Source organism: Botryllus schlosseri, chromosome 1, assembly GCF_051294905.1.
Source record: "Botryllus schlosseri isolate E-star chromosome 1, Bs_hap1, whole genome shotgun sequence".
In the NCBI taxonomy this organism is placed as follows: domain Eukaryota; kingdom Metazoa; phylum Chordata; class Ascidiacea; order Stolidobranchia; family Styelidae; genus Botryllus; species Botryllus schlosseri.
The window spans coordinates 7,891,153-7,906,125 of NC_137236.1; the positions used below are offsets into that span (position 1 = coordinate 7,891,153).

General features: G+C 39.9%; 1 protein-coding gene and 1 long non-coding RNA gene across 2 annotated transcripts in view; one reads left to right on the forward strand and one right to left on the reverse strand.

Moving 5' to 3' along the window:
• Window positions 1–14,973, reverse strand: part of LOC145433631 (uncharacterized) — a 222,440-nt gene that overhangs the window by 180,888 nt on the left and 26,579 nt on the right. The window lies entirely within an intron of this gene.
• LOC145440515 (uncharacterized) lies at window positions 3,631–7,107 on the forward strand. The gene is made up of 4 exons (XM_080318145.1): window positions 3,631–3,687; window positions 3,966–4,110; window positions 5,761–5,840; window positions 6,685–7,107. The coding sequence occupies exons 1-4, from the start codon at window positions 3,652–3,654 to the stop codon at window positions 6,994–6,996; spliced, it is 573 nt and encodes a 190-aa protein (XP_080174271.1). The 5' UTR covers window positions 3,631–3,651; the 3' UTR covers window positions 6,997–7,107.

Genomic DNA, 14,973 nt, shown 5'->3' on the forward strand with positions numbered 1-14,973 from the left:
CGGACATGTCCGACAAGGAGTCTGGGGATTTTAGGATGCACGTCTCCCCAGAAAAAGGGTCCCCGGCGGAAAAGGAGTCCGTCGGCGTGGCGATAGGTGCGGGCACGCGCCTAGATCAGAGGCCTACATCGAAGGACCTCGCCCTCTCTCCACCAACACCCACAACTCGGTCATCACGAATCTCAAATCAACCTAGGGCTGGGCCAATTACTACGTATGCTTTACAGAAGGACACTCACCCACGCGTCAAGACGGAGCTAGAAAATCTCTGCGCACAATCAGTAGCGCTGGCCAAACTCCCATACAAACCTCCTGATCTAACTACTCCAGAAAATACCATCATCTCTGATGATGTCTGGAAAGCAATTTACGAACCGTTCGCGTCCGAACTCGAGGACCTGCGAGGCCATCTTGGCGGCCCGCAAACCATGAAATACAAATGTGACATAGAACTTAAAGATCCCTCGACGAAACCATTTGTGTCTGGGCCTTATAATCTGAAGGGGGAGGGCCAGGCAAAGGCATTGAAAGAAGCGGTAGATAACTTTCTGGACTTAGGCGTCATTGAACGAGGTTTTGCTGAATGGAAGTTGGCTATCTTTGTGGTCCCTCAGAAAATGAATGAAAGACAAAAACAAGAGGACGGATGGAAGCAAGCCTGGAGAGTAGTACAGAATCTCCAACCCCTTAATGCGGCCATAAAATCAATAGAAGTACCTCCACCTCTTGTACCAGATGTAAAGCAGCTCGCCCAAGGCAGGGAAGTGCTTTCTCTCCTTGATTTGAAGAAGGCCTATTTCCACATGGATGTAACGGAAAGATCTAAACAATATGTGGGTATAGCCATCAAAGGGATGCATGTAAGATGGCGTAAAATGCCGATGGGGCTTAAAACTGCGGTGGCTCTTTGGAGCGCGAATATGCAGGAATGCGTGGTGAAACCAATTACGGAAAATTATCGTAAATACATGAAGCAAAATGGTCGGTCGGATGAGGAGAATGCGACGCCTATGGAGGCCTACATAGACGATATTTTCCTTAGCACAAAAACGGTAGAAGATCATCTAATACTACTACGCATGGTATTTGAACAGCTCGCCAAGATGAAACTGACTGTCAGCATCAATAAGTGTTTCATTGGAAAGCGAAGGGTGAACCTTTTGGGGGCAACTTTGACGGGGAAAGAAATTGAGGTTCAGCCTGAAAGAATAAGGGCTTTACGCGAACTCTCACCACCCCACAATGTATACGAGTTAAGGGGGTGGATTGGCGCACTTCGCTATATCTCGGAGCATATACCTGAGTTAAGTTTGAAGCTGGCCAAATTCGATGCGCTAACAGGCAAGGTCCCTGCGACACAAGGACGAGTGACTCCTGTGCTATGGACCAATGAATTACTGCAGGACTTCAAAACGGCACAAGCAGCCCTTGATGACGCTAAGGTCTTGTACCACGTAGATCCAAATCTTCCTATTTTTGTGGAAACAGACGCTTCAGATATTGGGTTTGGATCAATCATTTTTCAGACAGAAAAGGGGTGTAAGCCACCTTTCGAAGAGGTTTACCCAATTGCTTACTACAGTCAAAAGTGGGCGACTCCAACGGCAAAAGCTTATGATCCCTGTACAAAGGAATTGAAAGCCTTAAAGGATTCGGTGGAAAAATGGCAATCAATGTTGAGAGCCTTACCCTTTACAATAATCACTGATAACACTGGGGTATTTGGGCTCCTCAAAAGAATGACGGATAAAGCAAAAAATCCAAGCCCAAAACCCCTGATTCAGAGGTGGCTCAATCATCTCGCAGGATTCCAAATAAAAGAGGTAATTCATTTAAGCACGATGCAAGTATTTACGTCAGATGGATTGTCTCGATCTTATTGGATGGAAATGGCTGCGGGAGAGGATGATCCACATGTTTGGGCAACAATTCCTAAGAAAAAGAGTAGTTCGTACCTACAGAAAAGACCCCGACCGGAAAAAATACAGCAGATGCTGATGTATCATTGCCGCCATGAGCTTTGTGACAACTCGGTGGACGGGTTCCATCCCTGGGATGATATTTGTGGCGTCCTCCAGAAGAAAACTGGGGACCAAATGGAAATGGATGAAATACGAAGCGTCATGCAAAGGTGCGACAGAGCAATAACCTCGGAATATGGTCTGGCGGCCGCCCATGGGCATACAAAAGGGACGCCCCCTCCGTACTGTAAATATGGAGGTAACGAGGTATTGTACCACATGACGACCGAAAACAATGCAAGACGGATAATGTCCGCGGGCATTGAACGGATGAACAGGAGATTCATTCATTTGAGCAAAACTCTAACGAAAAAAAGCAAAAGACGTAATGTAGTAATTTGCATGAAAACAGCAGATCTAAGGAATGAGGGACTCGTACTGCTGCAATCAGACGTACAAGAAGTGGTGTTGTGCGAAGGCCCTATACCACCCACAGTCATACAAAAGATGTAAAGCTGTTTTTGGCAGAGTGTAAATATGTGATATAATAGGGGTGAACGGCCGAAACTCTTATAATGGGTGTAAACGGGAAAAACTGAAACCTCGTAACTAGAAAAAATGCTGAGTCAGCATTTTTTACCTCGTGTGGAAAAACGAGAGAATAAGAAGAAAGAAAGGTTTAAGTGATGTAAGAAGTCAATTGAATTTAATGATCATGGGGAATCATGATGAATAACGTCAAGTAGACACACGAGTAAAGCGGGCATATACTGCACTAGTTCCCAAGTTGTTTGTAATATTACTCCTGTGATATTTGTGACATTGAAAATGAAGCTGCTGGAGATCATGAACTAGTGATTACAGTGGATCACAGATCTGAGATAGCTGAAACTGTGAGAACTGTAGGCCTATTTCGGAGTAATATCGGGGACAGTATATTCAACTTCTATATTGAGGCGTTTGCCTCGTATGATCTCTCGGCAATTCAAGATAAAGGAGTAATATGACTAATCTTGACAGACGATGAAAGTAAGTAATTATTACCACAAATAAATTGGTAGGCTACTAGACTAGGATTACACTCTTAACGCATATTGGAAGAGTTGTTTCGGGGTTCCGAACGACACTGATGCCAAATATGACCTTGGTTTTTTCGAATTGTCTCTGGTTTTGGTGATATCCCATGGGGTTATTTTGACCAAAGTCACATTTTCACTGTATGGTCCAGATAAAAAAACGGCTAAGACATTAAATCTACTTGTTATACTAAACACTGTATTAAATCAAAATGCAGTAAAATAATTATATTTGGGGTAATTGGATTTATCATAATTGGAGTTTTTTATTGAATATTTCTTGAGAGACCACGTCATATTTAGAGTGGTGCCCCTTTAATTTCAACCTTGCAATCAATTTCTTACAACCACGTTGCTATTTTTGCGCTGAAGAGATATTTCCATGGCTAAGCCAAATCGTGACTCTTCTATACCTGTGCAGAGAAAGCTGTTTGCAAAGTCAACACATCTACCCTCCCGAACTTAGCGTCGACGAGCATCAAAAGGAAATAAGTCAGAGTGGAAATAGAGGGTGCCAGATGAAGAGATGCTGCAAGATAGAATGAGAAGAACTTTTAAATCAGGCCGCGACAGTATGTCGTAAATGGAAATATCAGCAAGAATACTGATGGAGAATGAAGATATACCCAGTTTTGACCCATGCTCCCTTGGTAGGTACAGCCTAACGCAGTGGTTTCAAACACAACATTGCCATTATCGAGTCAACCTGCGACTTTGCAACAAACCCACAAAGAGTTCGTTTTTCAGAATGCTATGATAGTACAAAACAAACTACATATATATATTGCTGAAATAATTTACGATAGCTGTGACATATCCTCGAGAACAAGCCCGACTTGTGCTTAAATTGAGACTACTGATAGTACTGAAGGCTCCTGCAGATTAACTTAATTAATTAGCTATGATGTAAATCTGTCACAATGTTCAGATTTTGGAAGAAGTGAAAATATGTTGCCTGAATCAAGCCTGTTTGGATGTTGACTTGACCTCGAAGATTTTGGAAATAACTTGGAGCTCTGCACTCAGTCTCCTGCAACCGCAAGAAATTCCGATAGAAATTCAAAAAGTTATGGGTAAGTAAGAGACTTTCGCAAATTTAGTTAGTTGGCGGTCAATATCTGTCGAGTAGTTCTAGTCGCGGATTGGGAAAAATGATTAGTTCAAATTTTAGTCGCGGGTTTCGGGAAGTGAGTAATTCTTGTTCCAGCTTCGCAGTTGTGTAGGTGCCCAATAACTGAAAAACACATGTCATCGCGAGGGTGGGTTGAAATGGAATAGCCTACCTGAGTGATTCCACAGATCTAGTTAGTTTAGGGGCGGGGCAATTATTGTTCTCTGCAGGCCACTTCAGTAATAGAAAGTAAGTTGGCGTGCCGAGCCGAGCCAACATGTTCAGCTATATTCTCCAGTGTATTGATTTTATTTTAATGGAAAGCAGTGAATTACAATTTTAATAAATACGTCTCCGTGGATGTGTTGATATTAGATATAGCCTAATGAGAAAAGTACGGTTAATTAACGAAATGAAGATTTATATTTATTTTCCCTCCTAATTCAAGATAATGTTGAACATGATACATTTTGAATTCTCTGTAATCCAGGTTTTTATATCAATACATTAAACGGTAGGCTATATCCTAACAGTTGCGACTTGATGAAATTGACATATATATATCGGTTTCGGTCGACATGTGGCGGTACTTTTGGTGAAGGTTTCCTCGCCGTTAAGCTTTTTTGCAGCACACTTCGCACAGTCAATTGTTAGCCGAAACGTCATTGTCAACGTCTTGGTGTGTCCTGACGCGCTAACAGCCGACGCCGAAATGCTGATCTCTATAAATGAGCTGTTTTTGCGGGTAGAGTGGTACCCATATTATTATCAAAACATCTAGTCACTATATATCGCGCGAAGAAAATTTGAATGAAGTTTCATAAATTATAGGATTTATGTCCATTTACGAAGTATTTTTTGGTGCTTCGAGGTCGGCCCTCTCCATTTGAGGGGTCTGGGATGCGGCAGTTGCAGCCCTCCGTTTAGTGCTCCATACCTTCTTTGCATTTCAGCTTTCGACATTCTTTGGCCATTCACCCTTTATGTATGATGAGGTCTCAGTCAAAACGCGCACTGATAATGGCAACAAAGAAGGTTTGAACCCAACCATATGGAGGGAGTAACTTATTGTGACTAATTGTTACAACTTTGCTACATTGACTTGATTTTAAATCTGGATTACGCATACAAGCTTGGGAGGGACGTAGGCTATGTAATCGCGATATATTATTGAGCAGGTTTCAAAGTAAATCAATTTCCGTTCCAGCTCAATTTATCCAGCTTATGGTTTTATTCCACGCAGCAATATTCAAAAGTAGGTTTTATGTCTTTAATTCCAAAAAATAGCCACGCGTGCTTCTCAAAATAGCGGGGCTCACTTTGCCCATGACTGAGTTCGATGTATTATAGTTCGTTAGATGCGGATTTATAAAGGTCATAACTTGGTAGGATATTATAGAAATAGGGTATTTCAAGTTGCCGATTTTAAAAACTGTCTGGTTCCTAAGGCAATGTTAAAATTTGCATATTTTTGCCACGCCCATATTTGCAGTTCACACTACACAGACAGTAACTGCATTCATTTAATTTTTGTAACTGCATTTATTTAATTTTTAAAAGGTTTTTTTTTCTCGAGTGTTTCACTTGAGCTGATCTCTCACTTCTCATTCAGGTAATCAGAAATTGGACTGGGTGGTCGGCATCCCCACCATTTTCAATGAACGCTTCGACAGCTTCCTGATTGTGGATAAGGTGAGTTGCTGATAATGGCCAAAACTGGTTTGCTCAATAATACTACAAGACAATACTACAATACTGATAATAATACTCAATTCAGATTCAAGTGCTCGAATCATTATGCCCAGCCCTACAAACAATGTGAGTTTAGTGTGCGCCATTGCCTCGCGGGAAAACCAGTCAAAAACCACTGATATTGTTAGTTGTGATTTAGTTCGTAAGCTCCTAATTTTAAAAGGTTGCTAGTACTAGTTCTAGTATCGAATTTTAAAAAGTTCTAGGTATAGTTGTAAGTTATAGTTATATTTGTGGATTTTGATAATTGAGTAATTTTAGTTACAATTCTAGTTTTGAATTTTATATTGTGATTGATTAGTCCTAGTTTTAGTTTTACTTGCGGATTTGAAAAAGTGAGTAGTTCTGTTTTCGGAATTCCCAGAAAAGACACAAACAACCTTTGGCCGGGTCACAATCACCAAAGTTGAACTCCGTCACCAAAATACAAGTTTTCAAATCCTGGATTCACCGCCCATCCGTGCATTAATCCATCCATTTATTAATAATTGGATAATCGTAGGTCGTAGCATCAAATAGTATAGTGGTGCAGAGGTAAAGGAATGGAAGACTGTGCAATGTGCATGTGTGCATACTTGATATTGTCAAGTAAAAAGTAGATTTTGTACATACCGAGACAATTCATAGACAAGGTCAATGTAATGAGGTGCTAATAGATTTTGTCATCTTAACTGGCTGTGATTGATACAACTTTAAACCACCTTGGAAACTATTCATCTGTATTCTATCAACCTGTGTGCCTTGAATAGTGCATGGATGGTAATGACATTTATATTCATTATAGGATCCGAAGAATGTCTACCCGACGATGAAGTTCCATACTCTTCAGAAAAAGTGGACAATCCATTTCGTTGGGGAATCTGTCGATGGAATAATTTTCTCACTCAAAACTCGATGGAGTTTCCATCATACATTGGCGACATATTGCGTTTTTAACATCAAGTTTGCGCCAGCGTCAGCGGGTTCATTGAACTTTTCGCAGATTTTCTTGCAAACATTCCAGATGTCAAATACAGCTAAATACATCGAACCACAGGGTATGTGTACATTAGTAGAGGTGAAAGGTCAATTTGAAGCATTATTAGGACATGGGTAGGAACATGGATGTCAACAGGTCTTCATGGATGTCGACAAGTTATCATGGGCCTTTTCCATGTCAACATGACTCAGGTGGGACCAGGTCTAGACTATGGGTACACCCATGATTATTTTTACAGTGTAATGTTTATTTTTATACACCATATCCTGCAGTTTGCATCAAATATGTGTCCGAGATATCCTTGGATGATTGCATCCTTTAATCAAAAATGGGTGAAAGCATCGACCCGGATCGATACCATTCCTTTTTTTTCTTAATAAGTCAACTGAGCCCGTTGCGATATAACTAATTATATGATAAAGGTGTGGCTTTCTACATGGTATGGAAAAGTAATGTGGCTAAATTCGTGAAAATTTGCATATTTTAGGTATATGTCGGATCGCAAAAACTTGATGGGATGGAAGAAAACCAGCCGCATTTTCGGAATCAGCATGCCAAAATTAACATTAATCAAGTGCAAAATCAAAGTCCACAAATTTTTCGTTCATAATTGTTGCCCAGTGTAATCTGTCGACCTCTACTGGTAGGTAGTCAGTGTTGATGAGTAGAGGCATAAAGATTGCCAAAAAATTGTCAAATACAGTAGAAGTAGGCTATAACGCAATTACTGTGACATGTCGAGACTACTTGAAGTGAAAGCCAGTATGATTACCTGTTTAGTATTTCTAACTGAATGTTATAGCCCACACGCATCATATCCCCCATAGCTTGTATTCATTTTAATGATCAACTAACTTGGCATATAAAATGTCGATAGAAATACGCTGGTACATAATCTAAAATGAAGGAGAACACAGTTATACCACGTTAAGCAAATAACAGCTTGAACACCCGCTTACGGCACGATCGTTATCCGAAATAATGGCTTGATGGATTGGTAATTTCTCGTCTAATTGCGTGATTCGATTAAAAGACCATATTCCCATCTGTTTATCATGTTCCACCATTGCGTCCGGTGTATAGCATTGCACATTGTGTATCTTGTTGGGATGGATATGGAAAAATCACTGATATATTTATAAGAATCGGTAACTGGCCTTCTGAGTGACTTCACACTATGTCGATTCGGCGATGACTTAATAATGCAGTCGGCTCTCAATCTGATATGCTTCTCCTCACAATCTGGTAACGGTGTAGTCCTCTGACAAGTAAGCCACATAAATCCCAAATCCGAAAAAGGCAGAGGAAGAGCGCAGACAGAATTTAGGCTCTAGGACATGGATATTCACATTTATCAAGGCTTTGCTGCTTTGTGTAGCCTACAGCAAACATATTTTTTCATCCGAGCGTGTACAAAACTTTTCGAATGAACTGTATAATGATTTGACGCTCTGAGGCTGCAGTAATTCGTTTCATACTGTGGTGAACTTGATGCACTTTCGGTATGTCGTGAAAATCGCTACTTCTACTTGTAATTAAGTAGAAATTACCGACGTTACTTCCACTAATACTTGAATACCAAATGCCGACTAATTTAACAGATCTCTTAAAATCCTATTTGCAAACAATTGGTTTCGATTGAGGGTCGCCTATGCCCTAATCGATTTTGTCACGACCATGTGTTTCGCTATTCTGAATTTGCTATCGCTCAGTACAAACATCAAATTTTACGATCCGTCGTTATCGCTTTATCGTTATACGAGTGGAAATCAGCGTGGATGATGGCTTTGAAAAGGCTTCCTTGGAGAATATTCGGAGGTAAAGTATATTACGGTATAGAATTGTAGATTGTAGGTACAGTCGTATAGTTGATTTCGAATGAATAGTACTTGAATGAAGATGATGAAAATGTCCTGTTCACGTTTATCTTCGGTGTTAACCTTGCCAATTTATAGATTCGCGCTCGCGAGACCACGATATAAGCAGGATAGCCATAACCGGGAACCGTCCATATTTGTAAGATACGTCCTTATTTTAAAAGGCAATCTTCAGGGTTGTAATCAAGACACAAAGTCACGAGTCACTGTTCAATCCGACTATTATAGTTTCGACCTAGTCAGAGTTGAAAGAGTCGAGTCCAAGTATTAACTGTCTAGTCTCGAGCTCAAGCCATATTCAAATTACTTATCACAACTATTCTTGGGAGAAATCTAATATCTCGCATTCACAATATACTAATTTCCCTTATTGTTTTTTCAAATAGATAAAATACAATTTCTGGCTTCATTTAGGAAGTACCTGTCTCCCGTACAGGTGGACGCTATACCAATAAATGTGTGCTTACTATTCTCGGAATTAATACGAAATGCCTTTCTTGGCCATCCTAATAAATAACCGATATATAGCATACAGTATTTAGTGTATTTCCAATGTTAAGACCACCCGATATGTTAATTTACCAGCAGCAACACAAAACCCACCACATATTCAGTGAAACGCCCATCACAGAGGTGAAATTTAGGTATGCAGAGATGGAACCGGATAGGTTCGGGACCGTACCCGAAGGTTGTAATTGCAACATGATTTCAGCCAAGAAAATAAAGAAATATGATCGTCATATATCAGTCGACTGGTCATGCGATGCAAGACCGAAATATTCTCTAAAAGTCTAGACTGGAACCGCAAACTAGACTCGACTTCGACCACCACCTAATCGTCTTTATTACAGCCCTAAATATGGAGGGAAAAGGGTCAACAACCAGCGATATAACTTGATGAAAGTATAAACAACATTGCGTCGTCGCAGTTGAACAGTGCACTATGAGCAAGAGTATGCGAACCCGTGACAGATGGCTCAGAGTTCTCAGGCTGTACGCCTCTCTGGAATTGTCATTTCACAATAGTGGAATTATCGCATCTTCAAATCATTGTAAGAAAATATGAGACACCAAGTATATGACTTGAACTCAAGTCAAAGAATGTCATGACTTCGTCAAGCGCATGACTTGAGTAAAGCCGAGTACACGAAAAAACACGACCCGGGTTATTTATCTAAGACTAGTAATTACCGCCAATCTTCATTTCCTCATGTATCGTGCTTCGTATTCCTACCATGTGTTCTGTTATTTACTCGTCTTTCTTTGTTTACCTGCACTCTGGTTAGTGCTGGAATAGTAGTCGCCTGTGTAGATTGATTTTGCTGTAAAGATTAAATACATTGGTTTCATACTGGAAACTCGTCGCGTATGTTAACCGTTTTAAAAGGACCTAGATTGTAACAGATACAAACACCGATTTATCAAATTACGCATAACCGCATATATGCTGGGCTGTCGTTAATTTTTGACTCATGTCGATGGAAACTCTGCTTATATGTCATCTTTGATACTGTGAAAAATTTAGTGAAATAGCATAATTCCCCTGCAATCTTAACATTGTTGACCTAAATTCTTAAAATCTCAGCTTCGTATGACTTGTTGCAACGCTGTTGCAGTATACATTAGTATAGTGACACTTTATGGGGATTGGTGGTGGTAGTAGACAGTGAATGGAACATCAAGCCTCAATGAACCCTGTATCCTAAAACGATTGTCTCAAGGTTGAAGTATCATGTTGCTTTGATTGTGAAGAAAATTTATTAGAGATGATCATGTGCCAATATTCCCACGCAAAGGTTACAGTTACAGAGTTACGGTGACTGGGGTAACCGAATATAATGTTTGGGCGCATATGATTGTGTACTGTGCAGGAATTTCCATATGCAAAAAGGTCGTATTCTAGTAATATTCCCAATTGACCGTATGTATAGTATAGGCCTACTTGTATTTACGAGTGAAAAATATTGTTCCCTTGCATGAAAGGATGAAAAACTTCTAGGGCGTACTATTCGCTATGATCTTCGGGACACTTATACTCGTAGGGTTTTTGTCTGACGCATCTCAGACTTTATTTGTATTCGGAATGGTTCAAATATAAATCAGTCTGCATCATGATATAAACTCTCGATTACCGGTCGGCTGGTGCGTGCATAAATACACTACTACGCTTGCAATGATCGCGACGTCAGCAATTTGTCCGTTGCTTCAACAGGCGTATTCCTGATCACATTTGGTAAATGTGAAGTCCAGACAGTCATCGGCTCCAGTGGTACATTGCACATCGACAAACATGCCCCAGACGATGAAGATCCCGCTTGGGAATTTCCAAGTGACACATGCAAACAAGCCATACTTTTAAGGTTCGAGTCTATGGACCTTGTTAATCAAGATTGGTGTGTGGGAGAATTCGATATTCATGGTGAGTATTTAATTTCGTATTTTATTCGCCTTTCTATCACACGGCTATCAATGTCGTTTACGAGTATGTCGGAGGCTGGCTAATTGTAGGACAATATATAGCAATTACATTGTCATGAAAAGAAAAATTTATGATCACTATTACAGTTACTATTCGTATTTTCGGCCAATTAACTTTTTTCAAATTTACACGACTTGTAAGCAATTTGGTCAATAACGAGATACTTGCACGTTTTCCGAGTACTCAAATATTTTTGTCTACTTGTACTGTCTACTCAACCGGTTATGTTTTCAGACTACTTACACGTCTAATTGATACTTTTTGAACTTTTTATTTTGTAAAGTAGAATAAAGTAAAATAGTTTCAGTTTTGCATCACTATTATGCGTGAAATCGTCACGAGAACAGGGCGAAAACGTCACTGCATCACGTTCATTTAGTATAATTTTAGAGATATCACCTATTTGTGGTGTCATTTGCCATTTTCAGTTTGTCATGAAGATTAACAGAGTAATATCGATAGTGGCCACCTTCGATCAAATCATTTTAAATTTTGAGACTATTAGAGCACTTTCCCAATCTTCTTTTCCGACTTCTATTTAAAGTATTTTAGACGTGTGTTTGGAAATGGTACGTCTACTTGTAATTGAATAAAAATATACGCCGTTACTTCTGGTGTAGCAATGCTGACTACTTGGACCACCTCTTCTTGTGCATTATTCATGATTACTACTACTGCTTCACCAGTTACATTGCTACCTGATAGAGGTAGGGGAGATGTGGTACCGATGGATCACTGGGACCGAAAATACTTGAAAAATTATCCATGATAATTCCATGATTACACTCCGTGAATTTGTCTACAATTACATGCCTACAGAATCTTTCCACACATGCCAAAAAATTCGACCTGCGTTAGTAATGGGTTCTGTGACGAATGATTTACGTTTTAGGGGGTGTAAATAAAATTTGGATCGACATTTGCATTTTTCCATATCACCTTTCAGACTAACAATCCCGCCGTAATTTTTGATGTGAAGTATAGGGCTTGTATCAGGGTATTTAATGGCACATATTTTTCTGAATCAATACCATCCTCGAGTGGACTATTTTCAAGTCAATTACTAATTTATGGGGTGGGGGACCAATGATACCATAGCCAAATCAAGCAAAATAGATGGACCAACTAATCACTTAACAACAGAAACTCGCCTACATATATATAGGCTGTAAATCATAGTTACCTGTGGTGTTTTATCGCGATTACGAGGTATTTGAAAGTCAAAATGTCGATTTGCGGGTAATATGTATGTGGCATTAATTTTGAAAGTTTACGCGTAAATCAAAGCATGATTTTATGCCAACATTTGAGTTTATATAACCTATTTTATTCTTGAAGGTCGCGACGAAACATTCTTCATTGGCTTGCTGTAGCTTAGCTTATAGTACACAGCAAAACAAGTTAACAAATTTCAGTTTTTTAGCGCATATCTCATAGGTCCCATGGTCGTGTGCTATTGGACCCACCGGGTGGGGTCCGATGACACGTTCGAGCAACAAATTTTAAACGCTTATAAATATTTTTTGAAAAGGAGGATATTCATGTTAATGTCCGCGACAGTTAGAGCTTGTATCGAAGTGTTGAGACAGCAAAAGATTTGCTATTCTCGGCTGAAGATTTGGCGGCCAGAGCTCATTTTGCAATTTTTGATCCATCGGTACCACATCTCCCCTATGCTTTCAATCTAGATTAGTGGCTCTTAACAGGGCTGTGGAGTCGGAGTCGGAGTTGGTGGAGTCGGAGTCGTGAAAACCACAGTAGCTGGAGTCGGAGTCGGAGTCGTGGGGAAAATACTGACTGGAGTCGGAGTCGGAGTTTGTGAGAATGACCCTGACTTAGACTCCGACTCCGACTCCAACTTGTCTATCATGAAAACATTTGATTTCAAAGAATTTTCAATAGAATTTTTATGTACCACCAATCACTAATATTAATAACCATACAGTTCAGGTCCGGCCAGCCCGGGACACGCAGGCCAAATTTGGCACACGAGAAGGTTAGGTGGGGCCTGCGAGGTAATTCCCGAAATTATTTATGAAATCAGGTACAATTGCAAAGCCAACCCAAATTTGATTAGCATAACCGCGAAATTTGATGATGACTAAAAAAACAGTTCTGACGAATTGACGTATCCAGGGGCCAGCCACATTTATCCCAGATCTTCGTATATGACCATGAAGTAGAATATTTCATAGCAGATTTATTTGACTTGAAATTTTACTCGGTACTTCGCATCATTCATTGTCACTAGATTTCTTGCATTCAGTATTTGACCCCCCTTCTGAAAATTATAAATACATATTATTAACAGAATTGAGTCTAACTATATTCGCAATTAGGAGATAACGTGTCGTCCAACATGCGGCTTTGCTTGTGCACTCACAGCGAGATCGTCGGCAAAACATTTGCACAAAATGATAGAGGCATGTTCATTGTTCACTGATACCACTGATACCGTCGATTTTGCTATGTCTAAACGTCGAATAATCCTGTCCTTGCCAAATGAGCCCAGTGGTATACAGATGCTACCGCCAATGTATGTTAGCAACATATTTATTGATATAATTCAGTCATTATCGTGCAAAAAAATTTCGCGTATCGCGCGACCAGGGCCTGATTGCGCATTGCACAGTTGCATGACATATTGTTATCAATTTTAGAGCGTATTAATATAAATCTTGTTTGCAATGTTACCCAATTCGATTTGCTACTATCGGACGACTAAAAAAAAGTTTTCAACATTCCATTTTCCCGCGCAATGGTTCGTAAATCTCATGTGTCCCTTTGGCCGAAAAAGTTGCCCACCCCTGATATAGATAAAATTAGACATTACTTGCAAATTACAACTCAGTTGCACAGGGGAAGAAAATAGCAATATGCGTTTTCGCGATGAAGTCAAAATTGATGCAATTTTTGGAATTATGCCATGATACTGTGGCAGAGCAAATGCATCGGCTGGTTTTGTAAAATTGTAAAAATGATGTAAATATGACCAAACGATGCTTCCCACATTACAAAATTAAAAATATTTGTAGTGTAGCTTAGCTGTTTGGGTCGAACAAATTAGTAAGTTCAATCTCTTTATTAGTTGCTGACTCATACACAAAAGCTACACTTGGACCTTTTGGCTACATTTTTATTATACAGGATTGGATATCTGCCATATTTGAATGATTCATACATTTCAGGATATTAGAGAGTCCATGTTATAAAAACTTGAAAAAGGAAGGATATTTAGCAAATCTTTCTCTCATGTTAATTGCATAGTGGATAAATCGAGCTGTGCCACAATGAAACAATTTAGCATGCCACCGTTAATCATATGTTTACATATGTTTATTGGTTGTATGATAGTCATTCAAACGACAATGTGGCATATAATTTTTGAAATAAATTAGTAATAATGCTGGAGTCGGAGTCGGGAGTCGGAGTCGGAGCCGGAGCTGGTGGTAAAATTTACCGACTCCACAGCCCTGGCTCTTAACCTTGTCTCCAGCGCCCCCCACCGGGTGATTTGGATTTTGAAGCGGGCGGAAACGCTCAGGGAGCGACATAGGAGGCGCTGGGCTCAGGAGGGCGGTGTGTGTGTGGGGGGAGGGGGCTGAATAAAAATGGCCTCGCAGTAGATGGTGTACTAAGGACGTATGATTATGTAGTTGTTGTAGTAGAATAATATTTCTATACATCCCTGAGTTCTCATTGCAAACTAATATTCGACAAAATCAGTCAGATCACAAC

Coding starts and splice junctions, on each gene's coding strand:
- LOC145440515 (XM_080318145.1), top strand. CDS start 3,652: ATGAAGATATACCCAGTTTTGACCCATGCTCCCTTG. Junction 4,111..5,760: donor AGAAATTCAAAAAGTTATGG/GTAAGTAAGAGA, acceptor CTTCTCATTCAG/GTAATCAGAAATTGGACTGG. Junction 5,841..6,684: donor GCTTCCTGATTGTGGATAAG/GTGAGTTGCTGA, acceptor TATTCATTATAG/GATCCGAAGAATGTCTACCC.